The following is a 13,478-nucleotide window of genomic DNA, read 5'->3' as shown; positions in this document are numbered from 1 at the left end:
CTTTACTGTGAAATACAGTGAAGCCCCAAGATTCTCCGAGTGATATGGGCCTGCTTGGGGAACTCAGAAACAGTGGCTTTCAGAAAGCAGTATTCAGTGTTACTAAAAATCAGACTACTTCAAAAAAAACCCTGAAATGACTAATGGCGCTAATATAAAATAATTACAGACATCTCTGCAGTTCTTTGATGAAACCTTTCTCCAATAGTAGCTGCAAACAGGGTGGTATCATTGAGTGGCAGTGTGTGTGGGGGTTCATTTAAGACAGAGTAAGTAATACAGAGATAGAATATAATCTTTCAGAGAGAAAATGGCTATTTTTAATTGTGGGTGCGTGTAATGTTTATGTACTGCAATAGGGAGCTCATTAAAAATGCATTGATAGATTTATAGATCTTCTAGGGACATGAAGGAATATGATATGGCATTTAAAATTTCTTAGAAGTCAAACTAGGGAAATGACCTTGAGGTTTCTGTGTTCCCTGTGTGAGGTTTTGATTTGTCATAGTTTTATGGTGAGGGCTGTGTGCCACTTATAAAACGCGTTTTAAGTTCATTTCCTGCTCAAGACTGTTTCACCTGTACTCCAGGTAGCTGACAATAATAGGTTAATCTGTTATGATCTTTGTGGTCTAAAGAGGGTCTACTTTATATGAAATCAAACAAAGTGCTGGCCGAGTTGTATGTTGTTTAGAGCTGCCACAGTTAGCTGAGGTTTTTTAATAGTGTGAAAGAGCATTGTTTTTCATGAGAAGCCCATGTGGGAGGTTCACAGTATTGGCTTCCCTCCTGGCGTTTCATTGGGGTGCTGGGAACAAGTGCTAAGACTCTGTGGTTGGAAGTAGGGCTCAGACATACCGTAAGGTGTTTGGCGTGCAGATGTTTCTGAACGTGAATCTTTTTTAAGTACCTACTGCTTTCTGCGATGGTGCTTTGAGGCTAGCGAGCTAATCTGGATTGTCTTTTAACATGGTCACCACAGCTGTTTGACTTCTCCCAAAAATAATTGATTAACTATTCATACAGTCAATGTTTAGGAAATACTGATGATAATTAGACTTCTGACACATAAAGGAAAATGTGTATCACAGTAAAATGTCATCTCTAGTCCTTATAGGAGCTTCTTTGAACAGAATAGAAACATAGAAACTAGGGTTTGCTGTGTACTATAGGCTGGAGAGATGCTGTCTCATAAAAGAATTAATCTCAGTAATTCCTGTTTTCTTAACAGAACTTATTCAGAGTGCTCTGTGAGCTCTCCCATGTGTCTGAACTACTGAGGTCAATAGTGGAGGAGGGGTTTTATTTTGCTTAATTGTGGTGGGGTTTTTTTAGATTTCTGATGCCCACTGAGCCCTATTTCTTAAACACAACTGTATGAAATAAAAGTTCTACCCTTTGACATTAAGACTTCAGTTACCTATAGCAAATATTGCATTACCTCACAGCCGAAAGTCAACTGCTTTTCTAATCAGTAAATATTGTAACAAGTGAAATTTCCAACAAAAAGTTAGAGTGAGGAAGTTATTGATGTAACAATTGAGTTCTAAAATGGAACTTTGATAAGGTATTTTGTGTGTTTTAAGGAAGCAATGATTCTTTACAGTTTCATGTAGATTAATTTTTAGTCAAATACACTGGATAGGTTCAAAGTATCCTTTTTCCTTAAAATTCACTAGAGGAATTCTTTGTAGCATCAGTGCGTAACAATGTCCCTGTACGTTAACGTTCAAGGCATCTTGTACTCCTGGTGTAGCAGCAGCACATGTAACAGTATTCTGCACAGAGTTTGAGCATATCATATATGAAACTAGTGTAGCAATTATGGAATAATCAAGAATAAAGTTACTTTAGCTCTCCAATTGTTTAACATTAGCCACAGATTAGATATTGCACGTGCATCTGGTTAAGATCACGTGTAATGAGCACATTTTTTGCCTTTCATGTTTCCAAATAACAACTTGTTCCTCTTCCCACTCTGCCAAAATTCCCTGCATTCCCGATGCTGTGTGAAGTAGTTAAAAGCAAACAGCCTTCTATGAGCGGTACACAGCAAGGTTGTCCGCTGCTTCCTTGAGTGCTGTGTGGTTTTGGGGGGATTAAGTGGGAGGTTATGGAGAAAGTACAGACTGCACTGCTGGGCTCTGCACAGATGCTGAACCCTTCTGTGTTGCATCTGTGTGTGTTGCACCTGATGGAAGTGCTGCACATAATTGTTCTCTTTGACCTAAAATACAAGTCCTTTGCTGTCAGTAGAAATCTCTGGCTCTGTATCTGGAAGTGGTTTTGAGCAGAAAAGGGCCTGATGTCAAAATAAATCATTTAAAGGAAGAAGTAGCCTGACGGAGGCATTGTGATTACAACTGCATTCTTGCTGGAAAGGAGGTCGGTAAATAATCAGTTTGAGACAACACTAGATTCTTAGTCACTGGTCAATGTTGCTGTCAAATGTTAACAGAGTTGCTGCTGCTTCCCATGCCCCTGAAAAGCTGTGGTGAGGCCTCAGTGTTCATGTCTGCTTTCTACCACCATGCAAACCCAGGGGCCTTGCTGCCTTCACCAGGGCACAGCTCCCTCTAGGGCTCCACTGTCCAGGATCAGTGGCAGTGGCACATCTTCTCAGGATCACCTCATTATTGGTATCTCAAGGCAAAACTGGTGTAATGCACTTGGGAAGGTAGAAGATGAAAGCAGGTTGTTGTGCCTGTCCGCCTTTCCACTCACATGGCAGGCTGCTCCACTTCTCAAGATCTAACCTCTACGTAGCTTGAGATTTGGTGTATGAAATCCAGTAGTTTGGGCAGTGTTTGAGCAGGGACAGAGCAGTGAAATAATCTACTCAAGTTGTCAGCAAAGGGTTAATACTCTGGGTGTTTGTCTGGAGTGCTCGGTAAGAATAACTTCTGGAGTTGTGATGTGGCTGGACTGACTCCAGATGAATGGGCTGGCATCTCCAGAAAATGTCAGCTTGAGCATGGTGGAATGTTTCTGTACAACCCTCACTAGAGGGAGCCTGGCTACCAGGTTTTGACAGTCAGTTCAAGTAAGGTTGTTAATGATAAAACCACAGATAAGAGAAACTAAACATGTTTTTCATTCTGCCTGTCATTTACGCATGCAAAATTTGTTTAACATGTTTTTGAGACAGGGCTTTTTAAAAGAGGAAAACATAGCCATATCTTTTAAAATTATTTGGTTTAGTGAAATAATAAAGGTTCAGCACCAGCTTTCAATACTAGAGGTTTAACTTAGATGCATACTGACTTGCATGCGAAACGCTGACGGTGGTCTTGGCATGGCCTGTGTTGCTAAACCATTGCAGCATGTGGCGGAGCTGACAGGTGACACCAGGGAAGATGTTGGTCAGGATCTGTTACAGGTTCTCTGGTGTGTTTTCTGTCCCTGTAGGACTTGAACACTGTGCACAAAATACTGAATCCAACACCACCTTTCTCTCCCTTCTCACAGAAGGGGAAATGGGGACCCTGAGAGAGTCACTCTCCTAGTGCCGTGTGTCTGTCACTCTAGCCTTCTGGATCCTGGAGCAGCAGGGGACAGTGCATATGTGCTTCTGAGTTGTTGCTGCTTGCTGAGACACCTAGGCAACTCTGGGACTGGACTGTTTTCTACTGAGCTTGAGTGACACTAGCAGAAATGTCAGCTGAGTCTCTACTTGCCCTTTCAGCATTTGCAGTCTCATGTAAAGTAAACCAAATAGTTCTGCACGATGATAAATGTTACAGCTTAAAAAGTATCTGAAGAAGCCTCAGCAGAATGCTAGTTCAAAAATCAAACACATCTTGTGGGTTTCAAGGCAATCTTAATGCTAAGCCAGCGTAGTATTTGGAGCATCAAATAGCTGCGCAGCACCAAGGCAGACTCAGGTAGGATGCTCCTGTGGGCACCTTCCAAAACCTTTCCTACATTCCAAAAAAGGGTAAGAGGAAAGGATGCTTCTGTCACAGAAGTTTTGACAGTCTCTAAGGGTTTGATACTCAAAATTGAGTGAAGATACTAGCTGTGTTTTGTAGAAGGCAGGAGCTGCGTAAAGCTTGTACCATAACCCTTTGTGAATTGTGTTCTTTTATTGATGTTCTGGGCAGGAACTAATAGGCTGCTTTAATTTAGATTAGCCAGAAGAAGCTGAAGAAATATGAAAAGGAATATCATACCATGAGAGAGCAGCAGGCTCAACAGGAGGATCCTATAGAAAGATTTGAGGTAACGCTTACCTATTCCAGCCTGATTGAACACGCGGTACCTGCATGAAGTTCCAACTTTGACTCCTTTTTCTTTGAGCTGCTTTTGTTTGTGACCAATTTGGATACAACAGGGGAATTGGCTGCGTGAACATGAAATGAATCTCTGTATATTGGCAAAGTTAATCAGGATGGGTCGTTGTGAGCCCAACTTCACAATGAAAAAGGGAACAGTATGAATTTATATTTGGGCTTATACAACTGTTTCACTAGGGACTGTTTCTAGCACTTGTGTAACATGCTGTTGCACCAAAAGCCATGAGCAGAAAGAAAATGCCTATCTGATTAGAACTCTGCCTTCCATTGATTATAATCCTGCCTTCATTTTGCCCCCTGATTTCAAATTATGTATGTTACAGTAAGTATATAAATTATTTAATAAAATGTTTATAAAATATAGGACTAAACTTTATGTGTATAATTAGGTATGCATATGCATAACAAAATAACAGACATACAGACATAAATTTATATATTTTAATCTGAAGAGTTCTATGTAAACTTGTAAACTTCCTTTAGTATCTGTCTGTGTACCAAGAGTTGTAACAGGAGGGAGAAAATATAGAGTGGTTTTCCCAGGATCCTCCTCTCTCACCTGTTTCCAGCATGCAAATTCTGTTTTCAACCAAGAAAGTCAGTACTTGTAGGTACCTCCTGGCAAGGTATTGATGGCAGGATGATAACCCTACTACTGCAGTCTTCAAAAACATTTCTGTAGCTTAACAAGTAATAGCTGAGCAGAGTTATTAATACGTGGTTTCTTCTCAAGGCTATTTTATTTCCTTTATTTTATATTTACAATATGGCTAGCTAGTTTGGTCCTCACTGAATTTCATGCTGCTAAAGTTGTCTTTGCGTACTTAAGATCTAAAGGTTGGCATTTGTGCTTAGGCACAGTAAGCATTGTGTTTTATAGACAGCCACCTGGGAAGGCCTTTCTCTTGATTTCTGTTACTTTGTTTCCCACAGCGTGAGAACCGGCGCCTACAAGAAGCAAACATGAGGCTTGAGCAAGAAAATGATGACCTTGCACATGAACTGGTGACTAGCAAGATCGCTCTGCGAAAAGACTTAGACAATGTAAGAGATGTCCTTATTCTGTCTGGTGGAGACAAGGTGCTAGGGCTAATTCCTCACTACTCCTCTCATTGGAGAGGAGATACATAGAGTATTTTTTATTTGGGTGGGATAGGATTCTTTCCTCCATGTCTTTATTGCAGACTGATGATATATAGGCCTGTGTCAGAGGTCCATGGGAGGCGGGACCGATGACTGTGATACTAATTACCTTGAAAAACAGAGTGATTTGAGGGAGAGGAGAGGTTTGGAGCTGGTACTTGAGCAGTTGCTTTCTTCTCTAAGTATACTAAAAGAAAGTCTAGCGGGAGCTAAGTCAAGTCTTTGAATTGTCACAGAGGTAAGTACTCTGTTTTCTTTCTACTGGTATTCTTATGAATAAGATTTCACAGCAGACAGGCTTTTGCAAAGTGCCTAATAAACTTTAAACTCTGAGTCTGTCTGGCTCTGAGTGGAGTCAGGTTCTCAGGTACCTTAGGCAACTCTGAAAATGTTACTGTGGTTTCCATTTGGCTTGTTGAAATCTGCCCCTGTGAACTCATCATTCTGGGTTGTTTCCCATTATCAGTAGAGCTCCCGGGAGGAAACTTCAGGTTCGCTTTGTATAGTAAGATTTTCTTCTTTGAGCTTGCTGTCCTGCTCGCTGCTTTACATATTCATGTTTGGGAGATTTTATTAGGAAATAGGTGTTTTTTTACAGGACATGCAGAGACAGAAAGATACTGGCATTTGTACTGCATGTGGTGGCTAGAATGCATTTAGTCTGTCTGCTTGGGGAGATGAGGGGAAGAGTTCAAGTGCTTATGTTTTGCCATTCTTGTTCTGTACCAAGATAAGTGCATTTCTGAAATCTCAAAGGAAAATGACTTTTGAAAATCATACAGTGCAGGAGTTGACAGGCTTTAAAATGTTTCAGCTTATCTGCTTCAGAGAATCTAAGGTTTCCCACGGTCTCCTGGAAAGTTGTTGTTGGAAAAATATTCTTAGTAAATGTTGATGCTAATGGGTGAATGTTGCTTTTAATGAGGTTTAGTTTATGACTTTCAGGTTTATTACATCTACTGCTCTTTCGTATTCAAATCTGTGAATTGGAGAGGTATGTTCTAGAAGCAGGGTTTTCACAACGCTTTGGTGCGTTCGCTTCCTGTGACCTGTGCTTTTTCACTTCATTGAAGAGAGCTCATAGAAGGCTGTGCAGACTGCTCAGCAGCTGCACTCAGGGGGTCACCTCCAGCAAAAAATCTACTGAAAAAGCTTTTTGTGTCCGCTGTTAAGTGTTGTTTGTGGCTGCTTGAGCCTGTATGAGACACAGATACGCTTTTACATTGATTCATTTAAATGGAAAGCTGGGAGCGGAACAAAATTAATCAAAATCTTTGAGATAACTCTTTGGATATATAATAGCCATGCCTTCAAAGATGGTAAATGATGTTGGCAGCATTTGGGTTATTCCCCCGGAGGAGGTAGGTAGGTTTGATCCTACTTTAGGACCCTGGTTAATTCCTCTAATTGGATCCTGAAATGGTAAGTTTCATTCTACTAGCCAGATGTCCTGAAAGAAAAGTACCAAAGGACATTGTTTAAAACACACCTTTTGTAATACCTTCATGGCATATCTGAAATCTTGCAACCTAAAAGATCAAAGCAACGCATTTGGAAATGAATTTGCACTAGTCCAGAAAATAGGCTTCATTTTTCTACTGTTGTTAGACTCCCACATCCCAGTTTTCTTTAATTTTAAAACAGCTTTAAAACCATGTATAATGAAAAGATGTTCTCTTTGCCTTTGCCGTCTGTTTTAAAGGATCAGCAGGACTTTAAGGGACTAAACTTCACTTTTTTATTTTCTTCCTTTGAAGGGAATCAGTACAGCTACTTTCTGAGGATTTTTTTATATCAATTGAATAATTGATCTATTTTTGTGTAGAATTCATGCACCTATTGGGAAATAGTGCATTGCTGTGTATAAGACACAGGAGTACGTGTCTTGTCTTTGCAGAGAGAGTTTTTAGTGGCTTATAGAGTCCAAGATTTTTCAACAACACATCTTTATATTTAAAAAACTGCAGTAAAAAAAGGATTGTGTGGTTTCAGGTGCAACATCTCTTTTCTTCAAGAACGAAAAGAGAGAGGGGTCTGACTTATATTTGCTTTAGCAGTTGATTTTTTTTCATGCAGTATTTTCTGGTGACACAATAAAGATGGTGTCACGTCCTTTGGTAGGTGTCATAGAGCTCTGGGGTTTCTTGAATTCCAGAGGCATTTTCGATTAATCATGAATTCTGTTTTCATTGCAAAGTTGAATGTTTGCAAATTAAACTTAGGTCTAAGCTAAATTATAGTTTTTACCTATCTTGTACATTGTGAGCTGTTCTGTGCCTTTTGTTGTCTTTAAAATGTATTGGTCGACTTCCAGTCTGGAGGAGAAAAGAAAACTTATTTCTGTTACTGGGTTTCTTTGGAACAACCCCTACTCCAGTTTTGCTAAAATAATCACTGAATTCAAGGAGGAGTTTTGGACTGATGGAACGTAGTGGTATACCTCGTTAATTTTTATTTGTTGCAGCTTTGCCATTGCAGATGGTAATTTTTAGAAAAATAATTTTCATTATGAAGTTTTATTGTTATTAATAGAGCAACGAACAGACCCTTATTAATGAGAATGAAAAGACGGTAGTCTTGGCTGTGTCCTGCTGGAGCCTGTGCCCATGGCTGCCCAGCAGCATCAGCAGTCAGAAAGCCTCTCTTCACTGCTGTGCTCAACTCTCTGTGTTCCAGGCGGAAGAAAAGGCAGATGCTCTGAATAAGGAACTGCTAATGACCAAACAGAAGTTGATTGATGCAGAAGAAGAAAAGAGGCGCCTAGAAGAAGAATCAGCTCAGGTTAGGGGCATTTCTGTCATTTTCGCATTTCTGTACAGTACAGAAATTCATAAAAAAAAAAAAAAAGAAAAAGTGACAAGTGTGGGAAGGGCTTCATGTTCTAAGTCATGTTTGTCCCTCTTCTCTAGTGTAAAGGATGTCAGCAAAGCAGAATTCTTTGCTTTCCTGCCAAGTGCTTCATAGAGTGGTGAATTTTTAACTTGAAATCACGAAGGCAAAGACTGTGCCAGAGATTGCTGCACAGAGAGGCAGTCTAGGGCTTCAGCTGTCAGCACTTTTTTTTCATACTTTCTTGTCTTAGCGAGTCAATTTTTCTAACAATGGTCACAAAAGTCTAGCTTTTCCTTGCCTGCATGGAGCTAAGCTAGACTGTTGTTCCCTGGTGTCTGGTGTGGAGTATAGCAGTGAGGTTTAGAAGGAGGAAATACTACCCTTCCCCGCCTACCCCCCTTCTCCCCTGACTAAAAATATATAAAACCTTTTTTTTCTTTTTTTCCCCCCTCCCTGCAGCTGAAGGAAATGTGTCGTAGGGAGCTAGATAAGGCAGAGTCAGAGATCAAAAAGAACAGCTCTATTATTGGTGACTACAAACAGGTAAGTACAATGTAATGATGTGTGGTTTGCTATCAAATTGCAAGACTTTCTCAGGTATTGTAGATTTCTGGAAATAAGCGTAATCTGCGTTGTGCATTTGAGGAGATATTTTAGCTGTTTTAAATGGGTAGCTTGTGGCTGGTTTTGCATTTTCTTTTTCTGAGATCCTGATGCTTGGTGGACAGTTCTGTTTGCCTCTGATGTAGGTATTTGTAGGTCGTCAGTCACCACAGCCTCTGTTACAGCCTAATGTTCAAATGGGCTCTTGTGTATCAGAGATTCACCTCGTTCCAAAAAAAAAAAAAGTTCTCTCCCAGCTTCCCTGCAAATTCATGTATCTTTTTAGCAGGCCCAAGACCTTCAAACCATTAAGTCTGCATCACATGGGCCTGGAGGAATGAACTGTTTTTTTTGCTGCTCTGGCTCTTGCCTGGTTCTTTTATCCCAAAGGCAAAAAAAAGAGCCATGTTATGCCTAACCTTTTCTGGCTCCTTTAGCAAGGCCAAACTGCTAATAACTTATGTTGAAACTGCAGCTTTTCCTGTGGGCATAGAATAATATGTAGAGAACATGAGGATATGTACAATGAGGCAACTTAATGCAGCATCTCAATTTTCCTGACTTTCTAAGAGCCCTCAGACTACCCATGTTAATATTCCTGTAGCATTTAGTTGTGCTTTAGCATTCATTTGGGATGAAATTTACATTTATAAATGGTCTGGTCACATGATTTTGCTTGTCAGATTTGTTCCCAGCTGAGCGAGCGACTGGAAAAGCAACAAACAGCAAATAAAGCTGAAATTGAGAAGATACGGGTAAGAGACCAGATAGATCCACAGTCTGCAATGTTTAAATCTCTTAGAAAAATCATAACAGCAAATACAAAATTTATTTAATTACTAAAATGTTGGCTGAAAGAAAGTTTCCTAGTGACTTTTTTGGAAGAGTTTTTGGAAGGGAGATTATAAGGGGCGGGGGATCTTGGAGAAGAGATGAATAACTGCCAGCTTTCTCCCATGCTAAATTGGTTACATACTAATGTTGATGGTGGTTAATAGTAACTGTTAATTTTTTTGAGTCTTTTCTTCTGGAGGAGATTTCTCTTGTCTTTTACCATACAGTAACATGTGGGCAGTACGGAGCCCATTATTGCAGCTATACAGTGTTACCATAAATTCAGTAGTTTTTCCCCTACCCATAAATCTGGGGGTGGCAGGAGTTCCTCCTTGGCTGTGCTTCTCCAAAAGTTCCTGAGTTTGCAAGTTGTTAGCAGTCCCTCCCGTGTTGTGCTGCTCTTCCAGAGCAGAGGCAGGAAAAGGCTTTGATCATATCCCAGCACTTCAATGCAAGCGTTCACAATCAGGTGTTTACTTTAGCAAAAAGTGGATGACTGTGAGCATTGCCGGGAGTTCTTCAATAAAGAAGGCCGTGTGAAGGTTGCTAGTTCTGCCAAGGACGGTTCAGATGAGGACACAGACGAGGAGAAGGAAATGCTGAAAAACCAGCTGAGAGAAATGGAGCTTGAGCTGGCCCAGACCAAGTTGCAGCTTGTGGAGGCAGAATGTAAAATACAGGTAATGCTTTGGAGGTTCGTTTTGTAGTCTATGTCTGTATTCATAGAAAAATGTGTGTGTTGTAGAAGGACTGGAACAGATCCTGTTGGTTGAAACTGTAACCTGCTATTTCCTGCATGGGTTATATATCAACATGTTAACGAAACATTGGGTCTGAAACTTAGTGTATGCAGACAAAGTAATTGAAATTGCGTGAACGGTATTTACTAGCTACTACAACTTCCAGACATCTGCCTGGCTGCAGTGCAGTACTTACTGGCTGATCTGCAACTTCTTGGAAGAAATCCAAGCTCTGACAAAGTACTGAATCATGCCTTTCTTTATCTCACAATCAATGTTAAATGAAGATGTAACATGTGACAAATGTTAGACATGTTTCTTAAAACAAGATTGGAAAGCACTCCAGGTATTTGAGATGTTTGTGTAAAATATGGCAACATTGTTCTTTTCAATCTGGTGTATCAGTGCTTCTTGTTCACAGAAAGGTAAAAATTAGTTTGTTGGAAGTCCAGTTCCTGTGGGAATAGCTCCTTCTCAGATGGAAAGAATTAAAGTGTTTGCATGTACTGAAGAAAGCTGAATGTTTCACTAAGGGCAATGACACAAGGCTTGTTTTGCTTTTCAGAGCTTTTTATTTTTTTCCATCAGCTTGTTGCGCTACTTTTAATTTGTGTAAGACTGGTTTAACTTCTAAAGTAGCCAAGAGATTGTAGATGTCCTAGAGCCTTCTAAGTTTAACTCATATAACTTTGTGCTGTGAATACATAACAAATTAATGAAATTACTCTTCCGTCTGCAGGATTTGGAGCACCATTTGGGTCTGGCATTGAATGAAGTACAAGCTGCAAAGAAAACATGGTTCAACAGAACAATAAGCTCTATAAAAACAGTGACTGGAGTCCAAGGAAAAGAGACTTGTTGAAAAACAGTTCTGTCAAACACACCTTCTTAACACAACACCTTTTGTTGCCTTCCTTGGCCAGATGTTTAATTCTGTGACATGAGAGGACCAGAATGTAAATAGCATAGAAACACAGCATGTCAGGATTTCAATAGGTCAGTGATAAAGAGGATGGAAACACAAGAAAGGTTTTATTGCTAGACATGGGATCTTCATACTACTGATATTTAACAGGTGATGTAGCTAGATTGAAGCTCTTCAGAGAAACACTCCATTCTGCGGTCTGGCTGGAGGCTTTTCACAGACTAGGTACGAGAACTTACCAAACCCTAATTGTTAAGTTTACATATGATAGGTTTTTTTACAGTTATAACCTTTTTTAATATTTTATTTGAAAGGAAAAGTGTCACTAACAAAGTAAAAAAAGAAAAAAAAAGAAAAAAAAAGGAAAAAAAGAAAAAGGAACAACAAAAAAAAGACAACTTTAGCAAGAACTACATCAGTGCCAGAAAGCAGTCCCCAGAGGCAGGATATGGAGAGTAGGAGGTGACATGTTTTGCTTTATGAATGGGGATGATTTCAGCATTCCTGTCGAGCAACCCCACTTTGTTTTAGTAGATGCAGCATCCATCTCTCTGTGTTTGCCATTTCTTTCTGTTACTAATCAATTCTATGCAACTCTGGGCTTTTTTGGCATGGGCTGCCAAACAAATTCACAACCTGAGGCTGGGAGACTTGTCTGAGTGCTAGACAAGAATAATCAGAATTCTTGGCAAATTTCCGTTTCACTTCTGTGTCATATTGTTTGATCCACATATCAACAGCGTTAAAATCCCCAACACCAGGACTGCTAATAAGTACTAATTATGTGGATGGTCTGACATGTAATTGAGTCTTTCTGTTTGTTTTTTGTCAGTTTTTTTGTTTTGTTTTTGTTTGTTTGTTTTTACCCGGCTGTAGCAGGCCTTCTGTGAAGCTCTGAGAAAGCTTCCAGGATTTAGTTTTGCACATAGGTATGAATGGGACAAAGAAACAATAAACTGAGATATATATGAGGCAAGAATCACTGCGTGAAGTAGCTGTGAGCATCTACAGCTATCCAACTCGCTTCCCTGGTAACACGTTCAGAGGTTGTGTAGGTCATTTTTCACACTCAATGCAGTTGCACTAATAGGTGCTAAACGTGCTTGGATTTCTTATTAATTGGATTGTCTTGAGTTCTCACCAGAAAGCTGTAGAATGGAGTTTTGCACCTTGTAATTTTTTTAATTTATAATGGTTTGTGTTATGCTGAAGTATCTATTGCATCAGTGGATAAATTTTGTGTGCAGTGTGAGTATAAGCTGGTAACAATAAGAGGCACTGGTTTGTATATAAAGATATTTGGTTTATTTTGTATTTCTACCTTTTTCTTGTTTACTGTACTAATGCTAGCTAATGTACTCTGTAACTACGGAATAGAACATGCTATGTCCAAGCTTTTTTCCTTAACTGCATACATTATCTCTATTGTCTAATACCAAAAAAAAATACTGTAACTCCATCAATATTAGATGCGTGGACATTGTGGTAGCATAGTTGCAGTGTGTATACTTTATGAATTGAAATATAAACTAGTAAAATTGTATAACTATTTTGTTGTTTCATTTCATTTTAACAGGAAATTAATTAAATATTTTACAATATAAAACTAATTCTCTTCTTAAAGTAGAAGCAGTAGCATCTGCAAGCTTCCCTGAGACCAAAACTATAGTCATGCTGCAAAGGGCTTTGCTAAAAAAGACTGCATATTCTGAGTGTTGCCAACGCTGCTTTATATAACAAAATCTAGGGTTTGCTTTGAAAAAAGAAACTGCAAAAATGACCTTGTGCAGCTTGAGGCTTGTGACTCACTATTCTCAAACGTGTCCAATTTAGAACATTTGTTTTTTTCCATGGCCCTCCAAATTCTGCTTGGATCTGCGAAATAAATGTAGGCTAGCTCTGCTTATCATCATCAGTAACAAATTCTGTGAGGTCAAGTGTCATTCACGTCATCTTCACTAGGATTTTCCGGTCATAGCTGAACATAGGGTTTAGCTGTGCAACTGGATGACTGCACTAATTGGGTCACAGTGCAGCATAGGGTCCTGTAGCTATGTGTGTTCTGCACAGATAACAAGGAGTAAAAATGTATTTTTGTCACGAAAA

At 39.6% G+C, this 13,478-nt stretch overlaps 1 protein-coding gene across 2 annotated transcripts in view; it reads left to right on the top strand.

The window, feature by feature from the left end:
- RABGAP1 (RAB GTPase activating protein 1) overlaps window positions 1-12,918 on the top strand; it is a 74,246-nt gene extending 61,328 nt beyond the window's left edge. For both annotated transcript variants that reach the window (XM_056352997.1, XM_056352998.1), the window contains 7 exons: window positions 4,129-4,221; window positions 5,229-5,339; window positions 8,115-8,219; window positions 8,730-8,813; window positions 9,557-9,628; window positions 10,190-10,387; window positions 11,187-12,918. In XM_056352997.1, the coding sequence (XP_056208972.1) occupies window positions 4,129-4,221; window positions 5,229-5,339; window positions 8,115-8,219; window positions 8,730-8,813; window positions 9,557-9,628; window positions 10,190-10,387; window positions 11,187-11,309 (786 nt within the window). In that variant the 3' untranslated portion in view covers window positions 11,310-12,918. The remainder of the gene's footprint in view (window positions 1-4,128; window positions 4,222-5,228; window positions 5,340-8,114; window positions 8,220-8,729; window positions 8,814-9,556; window positions 9,629-10,189; window positions 10,388-11,186) is intronic.
- Window positions 12,919-13,478: the final 560 nt, after the last annotated feature.

This window comes from Falco biarmicus, chromosome 9, assembly GCF_023638135.1.
Source record: "Falco biarmicus isolate bFalBia1 chromosome 9, bFalBia1.pri, whole genome shotgun sequence".
In the NCBI taxonomy this organism is placed as follows: Eukaryota; Metazoa; Chordata; class Aves; order Falconiformes; family Falconidae; genus Falco; species Falco biarmicus.
This window is presented reverse-complemented; position numbering and strand designations above follow the sequence as displayed.